Source organism: Bison bison, unplaced genomic scaffold (assembly GCF_000754665.1).
Source record: "Bison bison bison isolate TAMUID 2011002044 unplaced genomic scaffold, Bison_UMD1.0 scf7180017864239, whole genome shotgun sequence".
NCBI lineage: Eukaryota > Metazoa > Chordata > Mammalia > Artiodactyla > Bovidae > Bison > Bison bison.
In genome coordinates, this window is record NW_011494811.1 from 7,152,890 (window position 1) to 7,169,171 (window position 16,282).

The following is a 16,282-nucleotide window of genomic DNA, read 5'->3' on the forward strand; positions in this document are numbered from 1 at the left end:
GGTTTCTGAGAGGAATCCAGAAGCAGTTTAGCTAGGATATTGTCCAGGGCTGCAGTCACCTGACCATTAGACTGGGGCTATAGTTCCTTACTGGCTATTGGCAAGAGGCCACTGTAGGGCTACTTGAGTGTCCTCACAATATGGCAGGTAGCTTTCCCACAGAATGAGTGATCCAAGAGAGCAAGCCAGATAGAGGCTGCAGTGCCTTAGTCATGGAAGTGCATGCCATCCATTCTGCCGTAATTTATTCTAGAAGGGTGTCACTAAATGCAGGCCATACTCAAAGGGGAGGTTAGGCACCATCTTTTGAAGGGGAGGAGTGTTAAAACTACCACAGATATATTGTTTTGATGACAAATGGAGTGAGCATTCAGAGGAAAATGTCAGGAAGAAGGAATTGGGAGCTTTAGAGAGCCAAGCTGCCTGCATATGGAGGTAGGTGCCAGCTGGAGCTGAAAATACTGAAAATGGAGAACTTCTCTAGGCAAATTTTTTAATGATCTCTCTCAACCAGTCTCATTATTAAAGGTCATTGTTCCCTTTCCCAAAGTATATTATTCCAGATATTTAAACTTTTAAGTTTTCCATTTTTAATTTCTTGTATTGTTTTGTTTTTTCTCCAAGCTTATGAAAAATCTCAGTTACAGAAAAGTTGAAAGACTAGTATAATGTCCATATATTCACTATCTGGAGTCAGTAATTATCAGCATTTTGATTTATTTGCCCACTGTATCTATCCATCTGAATATTTTTCTGAACTACTTATTGAGTGGCATTCTTTGGTAAAGAAGGGTTTCCCCCTCTATCTTGGGAAAAACTACAGGTCCTCTTAAAAAGGCAGAGTACAGGTTTAATTCTTTTCCCCTGATGACTAATTAAGAGAGTGAGGAACTAATGTAACAGTCACTTGCAACGGTAGCAGATGATTTTATTTGAACACCAGTATGGACTCGTAGTCCAAAGCATATGTAATTTTGCTGTTTATTGCCAAGTACCCATGGAAGTTGTGCCATTTTGCATTCTCACCAACAGTGTAGAAGCCAGTCCATGTTTTTACCGTAACCTTGCCAAGAGAGTCTGTTGTAAAACATTTGAGTTTTTGGCAAACATCAGTGAGAAATGGTATTTTGGTACAGTTTGATTTGTATCTCTTTATTGAACAGAGTTGAACATCTTTTTATGTGTTTTGAGAGCCATTTGCCTTCCTTTTTGTGTGTTCTGTTTGTGTTTTTTGCCTGTTTTCCCAATGAAGTTTGGATTTTTTAAAAAATCTTAGTTTAAGAGCTCTCTCTATATACCAGAGAAATTAGCCCTTTGTTTCTAATATGAGTTGGGAGTATTTTTTTCCAGTTTGTCATTAACGTTTTGAGATATGGTGTTTTTTTTAAAATTAGTTTTTAGTGGAATATAGTTGATTTACAAGGTTGTGTTAGTTTCTGATGCACAGCAAAGTGGATCAGGTACATAAATACACATTTACCCTTTTGAAAAATTCTATTCCCATGTAAGTCAGTACGGAGTATTGAGTAGAGTTCCCAGTGCTATACAGCAGGTTCTTATTGCTATCCATTTTATATATAGTAACGTACATACGTCAGTCCCAGTCTCCTGATTTATCCTCCCCCTTGATAACCATAAGTTTTCTATGTTGTTGACTCTATTTCTGTTTTGCAAATAGATTCATTTGTACCTTTTTTTAGATTCCACATATATGTGTATCATGTAAAAAATATGAAATGCTTCAGAATTTGCATGTCATGCATGCACAGGAGCCATGCTAACCTCTGTATTATTCCAGTTTTTAATATCTATGCCGCCAAAGTGAGCACTGACTTATGCCGTTTTTATGATATGCGGATATTGACTTTCATGAGTTTATGTACTTTTCTGCACATCTTTTAATTGTATCTGGATTTTGAGTCATAGTTAAGGTTTCCCCTACACCCGTATTATAAGGGGATTTATCTGTGTTCTCTTCTAGTCTAACCTGTGCAGCCCCTTCTTCCTCCCCCCATTCCTGTCTTACCCCCGCTCTCTTCCTCCTCCCTCTCCTTTCTCTTTCCAAATCTCTGCTAACATTTGGAGTTTATTCTGGCATACATGTCTTTTTCCAATGATTATTCTGTGTTCCAATGTTTTTGTAGCGATTTGAGACATCGCCTTTATCATATGACAAATTTCCAAAAACTTTTGACTTTTAAATTGGCTGTTTTGGGATTTTCTATTCTGTTGCATAGCAGTGTGTTTCTCTCCAGTCAGGAAAGAAACTACACAATAGGTTCAACAGGAGCAGTCTAATATAAGAATTCCCAACTGTGATGGGAGATTAAGTGTAAGATGTAAGAAACTCTATAAGGAACCCAAGAGCCGAGGTAGAGTACCCAAGGAAGGACAAACTTCGGGGGGTGGGGGTGTTCGGACCTCCTTGGAAAAGACAGTTTGGCCACTAAAATGTTCACTGGTTTACCCAGACAAAAGTGGTCTGGAGTTGCAGGTGGGGAGCAGGCAACCAGCATTTGGTAGCGTGGGCATGCCCTGGAAATCCAGTTGCCTGCCAGAGCGGAAGGCCTTCAGAGCATGCAGGTGCTGGTGATGAAGCTTGCACAAGGAACAACTTCTCTAACTCCTCAGGACATAGTCTAAATAGGTCGTTGCAGAAAGATTCTTGCCATGCCAGGGCTGCAAGTTTGCCATGGGATCTCATTCTGGACTAGCACAGGCTCCACTGGCTGTTCTCACCCACAATGTCAGCCTCTGCCCCTGCCAGAAATCACATCGGCCTCTTCCTCCTGCAGTCCCTGCAGCGCCCTCTACTGAGAAAGCTTAGCACTGGGCTCAGTTTAAATGCTTAAAGGAATTCTATTGCCATAGAACATATATTATGTATATTGAAGACTGCATTAGAAGGTGAGAGGCAATAAATTGATCATTGACAGGTGCATTGGCCTATGTATTCCTTTTTTTATCATTGGCTATTCATAATATATTTGAAGATTTGTTAATGCTAGTCATGCTTACTGATCTACCCTTTGAAGTAGGTTTTTTAAATTTTTCTGTAAGAATTTAAAAATGAATTTATCTACTTCTAGGGGAAAAAAACTGGTTGGCATTTTTATTTAATCCTATATTTTTTTCTTTTTTTTTTTTTTTCCTCTCCAGAGATTGAACCCAGGCCACAGCACTGAGAGCCCAAAGTCCTAACCACTAGGCTACCAGGGAACTCCCTGTGTTTTTTAATTTTTAAAAGTATTTTATATTAAATTCTCATGGTAGAAAATTCTTATAGTTAACAACAAAAGCTTTATGGAAGTGAATGAAGAAGAAAACGAATTCCATGCCTTTTATTCCTACCCCTCTAAGGTTGTGTGTATATTTTTCATGATGTATTTCTAGGTCCATATAAGTGTGTATGTATAATAAAAATGTGTCAACCTTTTTCACAGTATGCTTGTACCTGTAACTTAGAAATGTCTTTTATTTTTTCTTTACAGCCATACCTGTCCATGACTCTGTGAACATTATAATGTCCTTTTGTGCCTCTTCTTACAAGGGGTTTTCCTAGCTGTTACCTACTCAAGACATGGATGTCAAAAACTCACCATCTAGCCTTAACTCTCCTGTCTCCTATAACTGCGGTCAATCCATCCTACCCCTGGAGCCAGGCCCCATCTATTTACCCTCTTCCTATGTAGAGAGCCGCCATGAATACTCAGCCGTGACATTCTATAGCCCTGCTGTGATGAATTACAGTATTCCCAATAACTCAGAAGATGGGCCTGGTCGACAGACCACAAGCCCAAATGTATTGTGGCCAACTCCTGGACACCTCTCTCCTTTAGCCATCCATTGCCAGCCGTCAGTTCTGTATGCAGAACCTCAAAAGAGTCCTTGGCGTGAATCCAGATCATTAGAACACACCTTACCTGTGAACAGGTAAATCCAGTCTTCATTCTGAATTATATTATGGCCGATATTCAGATTGCTTTATGATTTAGTGAGAAGAAAGATATATGTTATACAAGGTCTTCATTATCACATAGAGCACCTAAAACATCTGATGTTCTGAATTCTAGGATATCTATTCTGATATTCTAGTCCTTACTAAAAAGTTGAGCTTTTAGATCTGTGTTGTGGGGGAGAATTCACTTCATGACTGTCTTTGGAAAATATTTAACTTAAATCACTTCCTTCTTGATGAAGTGATTTGAGTTTCAAAAAGGAATTTTAATTTCAAGTTAGATCCTTCCTATCTTGAAGTGAAATCACAGCTTAGTGTTCACGACAAATTATGTCCAAGATAAAAGTAACCATTGGTATTACAGCTTGATGAAATGCTAGACAGGTGAAAAGATAAACTTTGCTACAAATTTTTAAACAGTGAACTAAATAACATTTTATAAAGATTGACAGGAATCTAAATGTGGACTTTAGATGAACATTCTTAAACTCTAAGTGCAAGGTAACATGATGGATTATTCGCATTCAATTTGTTATACATACACACACGTATATATTTTGTGCTAGGTGGCTTGTGGGGTCTTACTTCCCCAACCAGGGATTGAACTCGGATAGTTTTAATGATAATCATGGCTACGGAGGGCAGAGGTAGTACAGGGAGAAGCATGAGGGGGCATAACTTTACACAACAACCCAAGCACTAAGTTATAGCATATTTGACATTGAAATTTATTACTTTTGAATATCATAAAACTTTGAGAAAGCCATATTACACACTAATTTTATTTTTCTTCTTTTTTAAAGAAGTTTTTGATGGGTAAAAGAGAATACGAAAAATGTAGATAACTTTTTAAAAATAATGTCTTCTCATTCAACTTTTAAAGGAAGAAATATCTTATTTCTGAGGATAAGTTCTAATCAGAGTTCTGTGAATATTTGGGTACAGTAAACCTCAGCATATTAAATTTATAAATCAATCATACCTCTGCCATGTCCTTTCCAAAGGAAATATGCTGTAGCAAAATTAGGAACTAGCCCCGTGTGTTCTTGGTGTCTGCAGGTGCTCCCTTGTGGGTTCTCCCTTCCTCTGTGGTAAGCCCTGGCCCTCTCTCCACCCTGCATTGAACACCTGCTTTCTTCAGAGCCTTCTCAAGGGACAGACATGTGTTTATGCTCTCCCCCTCTCCCCTTCTCTTCTCCTTTGCTCTCCCCTTTTCCCCACTGTTCCCACCCAGACTTGATGTGGTCACTGATTATAGAGATGTACACCCTGATGGCTACAGCTAGTTCTCCATGGTAACCAGTGTTCATTTGCACTACGTGGATGGGTGTAAACTCACCTATCCACTTTCAGACACCAGCGATCCCGACAAGGCAACTCTTAATAGATCTGATATCAGTAACAAAGGTTTTGCTTGATCAGATCTCTTGGAATATATTTGTTATGAAGCCTGGAGGGCAAAGAGATACATGAGGCAATGTTCATGCTGTTCCTTTTTCTAGAAAGGGCTTGTTTTACCATCAATATTCTTTTACAGTGAATGTTCTCTTTGCCCCTAGGGAGACATTGAAAAGGAAGGCTAGTGGGAGCAGTTGTGCCAGCCCTGCTACTAGTCCAAGTTCAAAGAGGGATGCCCACTTCTGTGCTGTCTGCAGTGATTATGCGTCGGGATATCACTATGGAGTCTGGTCGTGTGAAGGATGTAAGGCCTTTTTTAAAAGAAGTATTCAAGGTACAAGAGTGTTGTTAGCTGCTTTTTTTGTTTTCCACTTTGCTTTTAAACAATTTTGCAGATGACCTGGCAGAAATTTCACCTTTGTTTGCCCTGCGTGGTACACAGAGTACTTGATGAGTGTTTCAGAGGATCATGTGTCTTTGGGGGTGGGGGGAATTGTTTCAAGTATAGAGTACTTTATCTTTCACACAGATCTGTACCCCAAAACCCAAATGGATCTTGTACCACCATCACCTGTTGCTATCTTCCTAGGAGAGAACATCTTATAACCTTTGTGAAGGTTGGAAAAAATGTGTGCCCATTAGGAACTGCGAAGATTGTTTCTTCCTTTGACTTGTGTTTAATATCTAGCATACGTAACAGTTGAGATGGTGGGCTGGCTCCTGAGGAAGAGAGAATATATTTTATGCAGTCAGTAGCTCAACAAGTGGAACCTCCTTCACAATCCCATTTTCTGGTCTGCATTTAGACTGTTTCCCTACCCTTCTCCAAATTTCTGTTAGGCTGGCTTTTTGTTTCTGTCATTTTGTTAAATCATCTCTTTAATCAATTTCAGATTGTACGCACCTGGTTTCGAGGCCAGTCAGCCCCTTGCCACACGTTTCCTTGCTAGTCCTAATTTGCTGCAGGCACTTTCTTGCTTGCTTGTGCTCTCAGCTGCCTCTCTACCCCCATAACCCCTCCCTTGTCAGCCCTCCTTCCAGGCAGTGGCCTGTGTTCCCATCTCAGAGCTCCCTTCCCTTTTCTGCCAAAGCCTTGTTCTTAACCGGTTAAGGAAAGCTACCTTAAAGCAATTCATAGTGTGCAAGTGGTGAACAGCAATTTATTGAGTTAATTCACCCAATGAAACTCTAGATTGACAGCATTTTACCTCAAGCAGAGAAGCTGATGTAATCTAGAGGGAGGTGAGGGGTGGAATGTTAGTAGATAAGGAATCACCTTCCTCTGAGTCCCTGGGAAATTCACCCTTCATAGATGAGCACCTCGGAGAAGGCGATGGCACCCCACTCCAGTACTCTTGCCTGGAAAATCCCATGGATGGAGGAGCCTGGTAGGCTACAGTCCATGGGGTCGCGAAGAGTCGAACACGACTGAGCGACTTCACTTTCACTTTTCACTTTCATGCATTGGAGAAGGCAGTGGAAACCCATTCCAGTGTTCTTGCCTGGAGAATCCCAGGGACGGGGGAGTCTGGTGGGCTGCCGTCTATGCGGTTGCACAGAGTCAGACACGACTGAAGCGACTTAGCAGCAGCAGCAGCAGCAGATTGGCACCTGTTTGTCCTCAACCCTCCATTTAGTAGCTCTGTGACTTGATGTCCTGGCCTGGTTTCCTCATCTGTGAAATGGAGGTAGTTATTAAAAAACTAAAATGTGAACATATTTGTAAAATGTAGTTATGTGAAATGTAGTTATGTGAAAAATATTTGGTCAATTATAAACACTGCAAGAGTAGAACTACTTGCAAATTCAAGTTATTCTAATTTTTCTTTTAACTCTTTTGTTTTCAAATGTCGGCGTCTTTTCTTTCTGCCTGTGTTGTTTCTCTTCTAATCCTAACCTCATTTAAACCCATCTCCTCTAAAATCTTCATAGTTAGGTGGATGAGGGCCTCTGCCATTTCCAAGCTCCTTTGCTTGTCAAAAGGAAAAACAACACAAATAAAGGAAGCTGATGTCATCAAATATTATCAAAATGTAAATCATGTTTGGCTATTTTTTTCTTTTATATACACAGAACTTTTCTGCATTTAACATTTTCAGTGCTTAAATTTTTTTTGGTTATCATTGTACTAGTAGATTATCAGGCCAGGTTCAGTTTATTGTGATATATGATAAGAACAATTTAGATTTTCTGAAATTCAGAACCAAACTCTTGATATGATGACAATTCCCTACTTTGTTGAAGTTCTAGAATTTTATATTCTAAAGGAAGTTTTGATCCAAAAAACACTAACTACATCCTTAAAAGAAAGAATTTTTCTTATTTGCTCCTTGGGAAAAATCTCTGTATGGACTATATTTCATGAACCCTGAGACTGCAGCTGATAACAATAAGTTTACTGCGCTTTCCCCACATCATTCCTTCCTAATGCATCAGCAAAGGAGCTGTCAGGAAAGGGAGAAGGAAGGTCATATCCTAAAAGTGCAGATGGTAATGTTAGTGCTCTTACAATTGCTGAATGCCTAATTGATTATTTCTTTAGATTCTGCCTATTTTTGGTACCCTCTGGTATAAGTGCATTGCAGTAACTCAAAACAACTACTCAATTTTTTGGGTATGTCGAATGGAATGAGAATCAAATATATTTTCATAAATTGAAAAAGAATAAAACAGATTCTTTTGGGCTTCCCTGGTGGCTCAGCTGGTAAGGAATCCGCCTGTAATATGGGAGACCTGGGTTCGATCCCTGAGTTGGGTAGATCCCCTGGAGAAGGGAACAGCCACCCGTACCTGTATTCTGGCCTGGAGAATTCCGTGGACTGTACAGTACATGGGGTCACAAAGAGTCGGACATGACTGAGCAACTTTCACTTCACTTTGTTTTATTAAATAAATCCATTTTCACTGATTTAAAAAATATAGGACCTTTTTTTTGTTTGAGATATAATTTACATACAACAAAATTCCTCTATTTTAATTTTATAGTTTTTTTTTGGTCTGTTTGCAAAGCCATGAGGCATGTGGGATCCTAGTTCCCCATCAGAAATTGAACCCACGCTTCCTGCAGTGGAAGAGTGGAGTCTTAACCACTGGGCCACCAGGGAAGACACAAATTTTACAGTTTTATGAATTTTGAAAATATATGTAGTCATGTAACCAATACTGTAATTAAGATACGGAACACTGCTATAACCTCAAAATATTCCTTCATACCCATTGCAGCCAATTTCACCCAAGCTTCCCAGGCTCTGGTGACCCTTGATCTATTTTCTATCCTTACAATTTTGCCTTTTCTAGAATGTCATATAATTGCATCTTAAAGTTTGTAACCATTTGCGTATGGTTTCTTTCACTTATGATGCTTTTAAGATTTATCTGTGTTGTTGGATGTATTAGTAGTTCATTCCATTTTTTTTAACTAATATTCCAGTAAGTGTACCCCCTTTTGTTTATTTGTTCTTTTTTTTGGTCACATTGCAAGGTTGTGGGATCTTAGTTCTCTGACCAGGGATAGAACTCTGGGAGGGAAGTGTGGAGTCCTAACCACTGAACCACCAGGGAATTACATGTTTATTTGTTCATTTGAATTGTTTCTAGTTCTATGCTATTTTGAATAAAACTGCTGTGAACATTTATGCATATCTCTCTGTTTAGACATATCTTTTTGTTTCTTTTGGGTAAATACTTATGAGTAAAATTGCTACTTGTATGATAAGCTCCATATGTGGCGCTAGGGGTAAAGAATCAGCCTACCAATGCAGGAAATGTAAGAGATGTGAGTTTGATCCCTGCGTCAGGAAGATCCCCTGGAGGAGGGATTGGCAGCCCACTCCAGAATTCTTGCCTGGAGAATCGATGGACAGAGAATGCTGGTGAGCTACAGTCTGTGGGGTCGCAAAGAGTCAGATATGGGTAGCCATTCCCTTCTCCAGGGGATCTTCCACCCAGGGATTGAACTCAGGTATTCTGCATTGCAGGCACATTCTTTACTGTCTGAGCAACAAAGGAAGCCCACACATTCATATGCATTCATTTCTTCAACAAACTATAATTGAGTACTTTGTATGGATTCAGTTCAGTCACTCAGTCATGTCTGACTCTGTGACCCCATGGACTGCAGCAAGCCAGGCTTCCCTGTAAAGCTTTATATCTTAAAGAATTAGCTTCATGATTTGCCTTGAATTTTGCTTTGCATCTTTTTTAGTTCTGTTCATATAGAGTAGTATGCTTCTCAGACTCTTGCACAGAGCAAGAAGACCATTTTAATATGTGCAGTGTTTGCAGTTCAAGGAGGACTTTTTTCTTTTTGCCAGAAATGAAATGAATTACTATGACCTTCTTGCACACGGCATTCTCTAGGCTATTGTCTTCATATTATTGTGTTTTCCAATCCTTTTTTCAAAAATTAAAATGCTTTTTTACAACAAACTCTGAGACCAACCTCTCAGTTGAGTTCAGTCGCTCAGTTGTGTCTGACTCTTTGTGACCCCATGAACCGCAGCATGCCAGGTCTCCCTGTCTATCACCAACTCCCGGAGTCCACCCAAACCCATATCCATTGAGTCAGTGATGCCATCTAACCATCTTATCCTCTGTCATCCCCTTCTCCTCCTGCCTGCAATCTTTCCCAGCATCAGGGTCTTTTTCAGTGAGTCAGCTCTTCGCATCAGGTGGCCAAAGTATAGGAGTTTCAGCTTCAACATCAGTCCTTCCAATGAACACTCAGGACTGATCTCCTTTAGGATGGACTGGTTGGATCTCCTTGCAGTCCAAGGGACTCTCAAGAGTCTTCTGCAACACCACAGTCAAAAGCATCAATTATTTGGCACTTAGCTTTCTTCACATTCCAACTCTCACATCCATACATGACCACTGGAAAAACCATAGCCTTAACAAGATGGACCTTTGTTGGCAAAGTAATGTCTCTGCTTTTGAATATGCTATCTAGGTTGGTCATAACTTTCCTTCCAAGGAGTAAGCATCTTTTAATTTCATGGCTGCAGTCACCATCTGCAGTGATTTTGAAGCCCAGAAAAATAAATTCAGCCACTGTTTCCACTGTTTCCCCATCTATTTCCCATGAAGTGATGGAACCAGATGCCATGATCTTAGTTTTCTGAATGTTGAGCTTTAAGCCAACTTTTTCACTCTCCTCTTTCACTTCATCAGGAGGCTTTTTAGTTCCTTTTCACTTTCTGCCATAAGGGTGGTGTTGTCTGCATATCTGAGGTTATTGATATTTCTCCCAGCAAACTTGATTCCAGCTTGTGCTTCCTCCAGTCCAGCGTTTCTCATGATGTACTCTGCATAGAAGTTAAATAAGCAGGCTGACAATATACAGCCTTGATGTACTCATTTTCCTATTTGAAGCCAGTCTGTTGTTCCATGTCCAGTTCTAACTGTTGCTTCCTGACCTGCATACAGGTTTCTCAAGAGGCAGGTCAGGTGGTCTGGTATTCCCATCTCCTTCAGAATTTTCTACAGTTTATTGTGATCCACACAGTCAAAGGCTTTGGAATAGTCAATAAAGCAGAAATAGATGTTTTTCTGGAACTCTCTTGCTTTTTCCATGATCCAGCAGATGTTGGCAATTTGATCTCTGGTTCCTCTGCCTTTTCTAGGGCCTGGGGCAGCTCTTCTTGGCTGTGTGTGTGCGCCGTCGCAGCTACTGTGACCAACCTCTAGTTGTTCTTTAAATGCTTATTGTTGTAAACCTCATTATAAAATCATTGAGAATAACATCATGTACAGTTCTTTGAGGCTTTAGAAGATATGTAAAAGATTACTCCTGCTATGGGAAATACTGTGGGGTTACATTTACCTTCAAACTATAAAGCATTATATTCAAAACTACAATAGAAAGTCTCTGATTAGAAATATATTTTGGTTTTTAAAATTTATTTTTGAATATAAGTGAGGATAAAACCAATAAAAAGACAATTATCTGTCCCTTAAAATGTTTTATGGTGGTGGTGGTTTAGTTGCTAAGTCATGTCTGACTGTTGTGACCCCATGGACTGTAGCCCGCCAGGCTCCTCTGTCCATGGGAATTTCCAGGCAAGAATACTGGAGTGGATTGCCATTTCCTTCTCCAGAGGATCTTCCTGACCCAGAAATTGAACCTGGGTCTCCTGCTTTGCAGACATATTCTTTACCGACTGAGCTATGAGGGAATTGCCATAAACATAAAGCATAAATAAAAATGTTTTATATATATATATAATGTATCTATAATGAGTGACTGTGTTAGTTAGGTTACATTATATGGCAAATGGTGATGGGATCGCCTCTTGTGGTTATGCTGTGGTTATGTGAGACTCCATCATAGCAGCCTGGGGAGAGGAGTGGAGTCAGAGATGCACTCCTCCTACCCTGGAGGAAAGCAGACATCCTGTTGTCAAGTGCTTCTAGGCAAGTGCCTCTAGGAGCTAGGAGCAGTGTCCAGACTATAACTAGCAAGAAAATGGGGACCTCAGTCCTACAACTGCAAGGAATTAATTCTATCAAGAACTTGAATGAGCTTGGAAGAGGACCCTGAACCTCAGATGAGGCCACAGCCCTGTCAACACGTTGGTTGAAGCTTTGTTGGGACCCTGAGTAAATTTTCCTTGAACTGTCTACTCATGGGAACTATGAGATAATAAATTTGTTTTATTTTAAGCTTTTAAAGGAATTTATTATGCAAAATGAAAAAGCAGTAACTTTAAGATTATTGAACTGAGCTTAAGTGTTTTCATTTGTAAAATCGGGATCATAGCTCTTTATAGGGAAGTTCTATGAGTAAATGAGGTGCTCATGGAAAGAACCTGGAAATCAGTAGGAGGTCAGAAATGTTGATGGGTCAGGCTAAGAAGACATTGCTTCCTGTACACGGCCAGGATGGAGAGGCACTTGAGAGAGTGGTTTTTGCATCTCTCAGGTGCCTTTGCTGGTACCTAAGCCAACTCAGGGCATGGCTGGCAAGTCACAAACAACTGAAGTTCAATTTATGTTTTGTTGAACACATGTTACTGGAATCTGGAGTCTACCTGAAAGGAGAGAGGATTATAAAATTTCATTATGTTTCAATCATGGAACTATGTCTTTTTGAAGAGGTCTTTAAAATCTGGTGATTATCAAGTGGTACTTCTTTTTTTCCTTGTTTAGTTTGCTGATTTTTTATATTCTCTTATTGACCAGTTTAGTTCTCTTAGCTATGAATTCCCACTAAAAAGTCATGTTAAATCCCAAAGAAAAATGTATGCAAAAGAGTACAAGGAGTTTAGTTTGCTGACCTGACACCAAGTACTACTCTTGAGGAATTTTGTGACTTTGACCAAATCAATTTCAGGTGATTGTCTCACTTTCCATGTCCAAAGAAGAGTATTTCTAAGTGTATCTCTTGAGAATTCTAAAAACATTCAGAGAATAGTCTACTGGTCAAGATGTAGGATATCAAAATATTCCTAAATTTCTTTTACTCACTAATGAGGCACTGATGAGGTTACACTTGGTTTTTATACCTGTTCCTGTAGCTAGAAGCTGTTTTCCTATTTCTCAGCTGCGTGGCTTTAGCTGTGTTGTTGACCAGAAAAGAGAATTATCCAAAATATTGTAACAATAAACTTCCTTTTTTTTTTGCTCTGTTGTAGGACATAATGATTATATTTGTCCAGCTACAAATCAGTGTACCATAGATAAGAACCGACGTAAAAGCTGTCAGGCCTGTCGACTTCGGAAGTGCTATGAGGTTGGAATGGTGAAGTGTGGTGAGTGTTCCCGTCCCCTTCTGTGGTATGTGGGACATGCTGAGAGCCAGGTCAAACTGGGGACAGTTTGAGGACCTGAAGACATGGAGTCTGGGTGAGAGGAGATTTAGGGCGCGGTAATTATTTTCAAGTGTTTGCATGCTGTCCCATGGCAGGGGCATTGACTTATTCTCTGTAACTGTGGAAGACAGAGCTGGGGTGAACAGAAACAAGTTGCAGGAGGCAGATTTGGGCCCAGCATAAGGAAGAACTTTCTATAGGTCAAATGGTCTGACACCGGAATAGGCTGCTGCATGAATTAGAGAACTCTAGCCACTGAAGTGCTCAGATGGGCTGGATGACCATCCGCCTGAGGCCTTGAACAGTCCCAAGATGAAATTCTGGTACATGTTCACAGTTAAAGCTGGGACAAGAAGGTAGACTACACTGTGGGTTACTGGGATGACTCATGCCTGTCACCTGTCACTCCATTAACTTTCTAGAACTGGAAAAAATATATATGCAGGAGTCAGAAACATGATAGACCTATGGAAAGCACATAGAGCATGAATTTTGTTCTAAGATGGTACGTGTGCATATGTATGTGTATACACACATGTATACATGCTTGAACAGACAAAGGGAAATGGGAACACTAGTGTAACAACTGACAATGATGCTTACAATCTGCCTCCTCCAGCCAGCTAACTCAATTCATGTGTCCGTACACATTTGCTTGTTTGTATGCACTCATGTCAACTCTGCCTAAACTTTTCTTATTCTTCTGCCAGCCAGTATTTTAGCAGTAGTTTGGTGTAATTTCTCTCTTTGTAACTATTTGAAAATATATTTTTTTAAGTCCTCTCTTTTCTGATAATCTCTTAGTAGCTCTGCCCTCAAACATTCTTTGTCCCTTCCTCTAGTTCAGAATTACAGCAGAAGTTCTTTTAATTAGTTCTCTGGCTTCCTAAAATCACTGATGTTCTCCATTTCCTCTGTAAAACATCTTGCCAATGATCTCCCAGTGGATATTGGTTACTTTCATAAATGCCACTTCAGTTATATCCTTATCAGTAACCACTAACTTCTTCCCAACCTGTTTCTACTTATTGTAATTGTTAAGTTATATAATTTAAAATTTATGCAAACATATGAAATACGAGTAGGAAAAGATAGTTGTTGTGAAAGCTTTGAGTAAAATGTGAAGGACTAACAGCTGTTGGGTTAGGTATGGGTAAGATTGCCAAAGCCTTTGACTGTGTGGATCACAATAAACCGTGGAAAATTCTGAAAGAGATGGGAATACCAGACCACCTGACCTGCCTCTTGAGAAACCTATATACAGATCAGGAAGCAACAGTTAGAACTGGACATGGAACAACAGACTGGTTCCAAATAGGAAAAGGAGTACGTCAAGGCTGTATATTGTCAGTCTGCTTATTTAACTTATATGCAGAGTACATCATGAGAAACGCTGGCTGGAAGAAGCACAAGCTGGAATCAAGATTGCCGGGAGAAATATCAATAACCTCAGATATGCAGATGACACCACTCTTACGGCAGAAAGTGAAGAGGAACTAAAAAGCCTCTTGATGAAAGTGAAAGAGGAGAGTGAAAAAGTTGGCTTAAAGCTCAACATTCAGAAAACGAAGATCATGGCATCTGATCCCATCACTTCATGGGAAATAGATGGGGAAACAGTGGAAACAGTGTCAGACTATTTTTCTGGGCTCCAAAATCACTGCAGATGGTGACTTCAGCCATGTAACTAAAAGACGCTTACTCCTTGGAAGGAAAGTTATGACCAACTTAGATAGCATACTGAAAAGCAGAGACATTACCTTGCCAACAAAGGACCGTCTAGTCAAGGCTATAGTTTTATCAGTGGTTATGTATGGATATGCGGAGAAGGCAATGGCACCCCACTCCAGTACTCTTGCCTGGAAAATCCCATGGATTCCAGTCCATGGGGTCGCTGAGGGTCGGACACAACTGAGCAACTTCACTTTCACTTTTCACTTTCATGCATTGGAGAAGGAAATGGCAACCCACTCCAGTGTTCTTGCCTGGAGAATCCCAGGGACGGGGGAGCCTGGTGGGCTGCTGTCTATGGGGTCGCACAGAGTCGGACACGACTGAAGTGATTCAGCAGCAGCAGCATGTATGGATATGAGAGTTGGACTGTGAAGAGAGCTGAGCACTGAAGAATTGATGCTTTTGAAGTGTGGTGTTGGAGAAGACTCTTGAGAGTCCCTTGGACTGCAAGGAAATCCAACCAGTCCATTCTAAAGATCAGTCCTGGGTGTTTATTGGAAGGACTGATGTTGAAGCTGAAACTCCAGTACTTTGGCCACCTCATGCGAAGAGTTGACTCATTGGAAAAGACCCTGATGCTGGGAGGGATTGGGGGCAGGAGGAGAAGGGAGGACGACAGAGGATGAGATGGCTGGATGGCATCACCTACTCGATAGACATGAGTTTGAGTGAACTCTGGGAGTTGGTGATGGACAGGGAGGCCTGCTGTGCTGCGCTTCATGGGGTAGCAAAGAGTCAGACACAACTGAGTGACTAAACTGGAACTGGATGGGTAAGATTAGGGCAAAATCATCATAAACCTAGAAAGAGTCTGCATTCAGAGTGCTTTATGAGTCTCTAAGTTCTTGCTCTGTTTTAAGAAAGCTGAAACTGAAAATCTAGAGACAGCGTAACTTGTGACTTAAATTGGCAGAAGTGTTTAAAGAGAAATCCCTTGGCCTTCTAACTAAAGACTGCAAATAAATATATCATGTTTTAAGTAAAACAGTATTTTAAATTGCATATTTTAAATAAATGATTTCTAATATAATCTTAGGAAAAGAATGTTTTCAATGTGCTAGGATCTGTTAGTGGCTGTGGTTCTCTTGGTTTGGGACCAGGGCAGTAGCACATCCACTCCACCTGTAGGGGGCAGTATATGTGGTGAGAGGAACAGGAGGACTGAATCCTTGCATAGATGAAATCTCATTTTTTTTGTCTCATCAGTTCAGTTCAGTTCAGTCGCTCAGTGTCCGACCCTTTGCAACCCCGTGAATCGCAGCACGCCAGGCCTCCCTGTCCATCACCAATTCCCAGAGTTCACTCAGACTCACGTCCATCGAGTCAGGGATGCCATCCAGCCATCTCATCCTCTGTCGTCCCCCTTCTCCCTCCCTCGCCCCCC

The 16,282-nt window shown here is 40.5% G+C and overlaps 1 protein-coding gene across 2 annotated transcripts in view; it reads left to right on the plus strand.

Annotated features, from left to right (window-relative positions):
* The first annotated feature begins 3,558 nt into the window (after positions 1–3,558).
* ESR2 (estrogen receptor 2 (ER beta)) overlaps positions 3,559–16,282 on the plus strand; it is a 49,312-nt gene continuing 36,588 nt past the window's right edge. For both annotated transcript variants that reach the window (XM_010846797.1, XM_010846798.1), the window contains exons 1-3: positions 3,559–3,933; positions 5,518–5,690; positions 12,988–13,104. In XM_010846797.1, the coding sequence (XP_010845099.1) occupies positions 3,581–3,933; positions 5,518–5,690; positions 12,988–13,104 (643 nt within the window). In that variant the 5' untranslated portion in view covers positions 3,559–3,580. The remainder of the gene's footprint in view (positions 3,934–5,517; positions 5,691–12,987; positions 13,105–16,282) is intronic.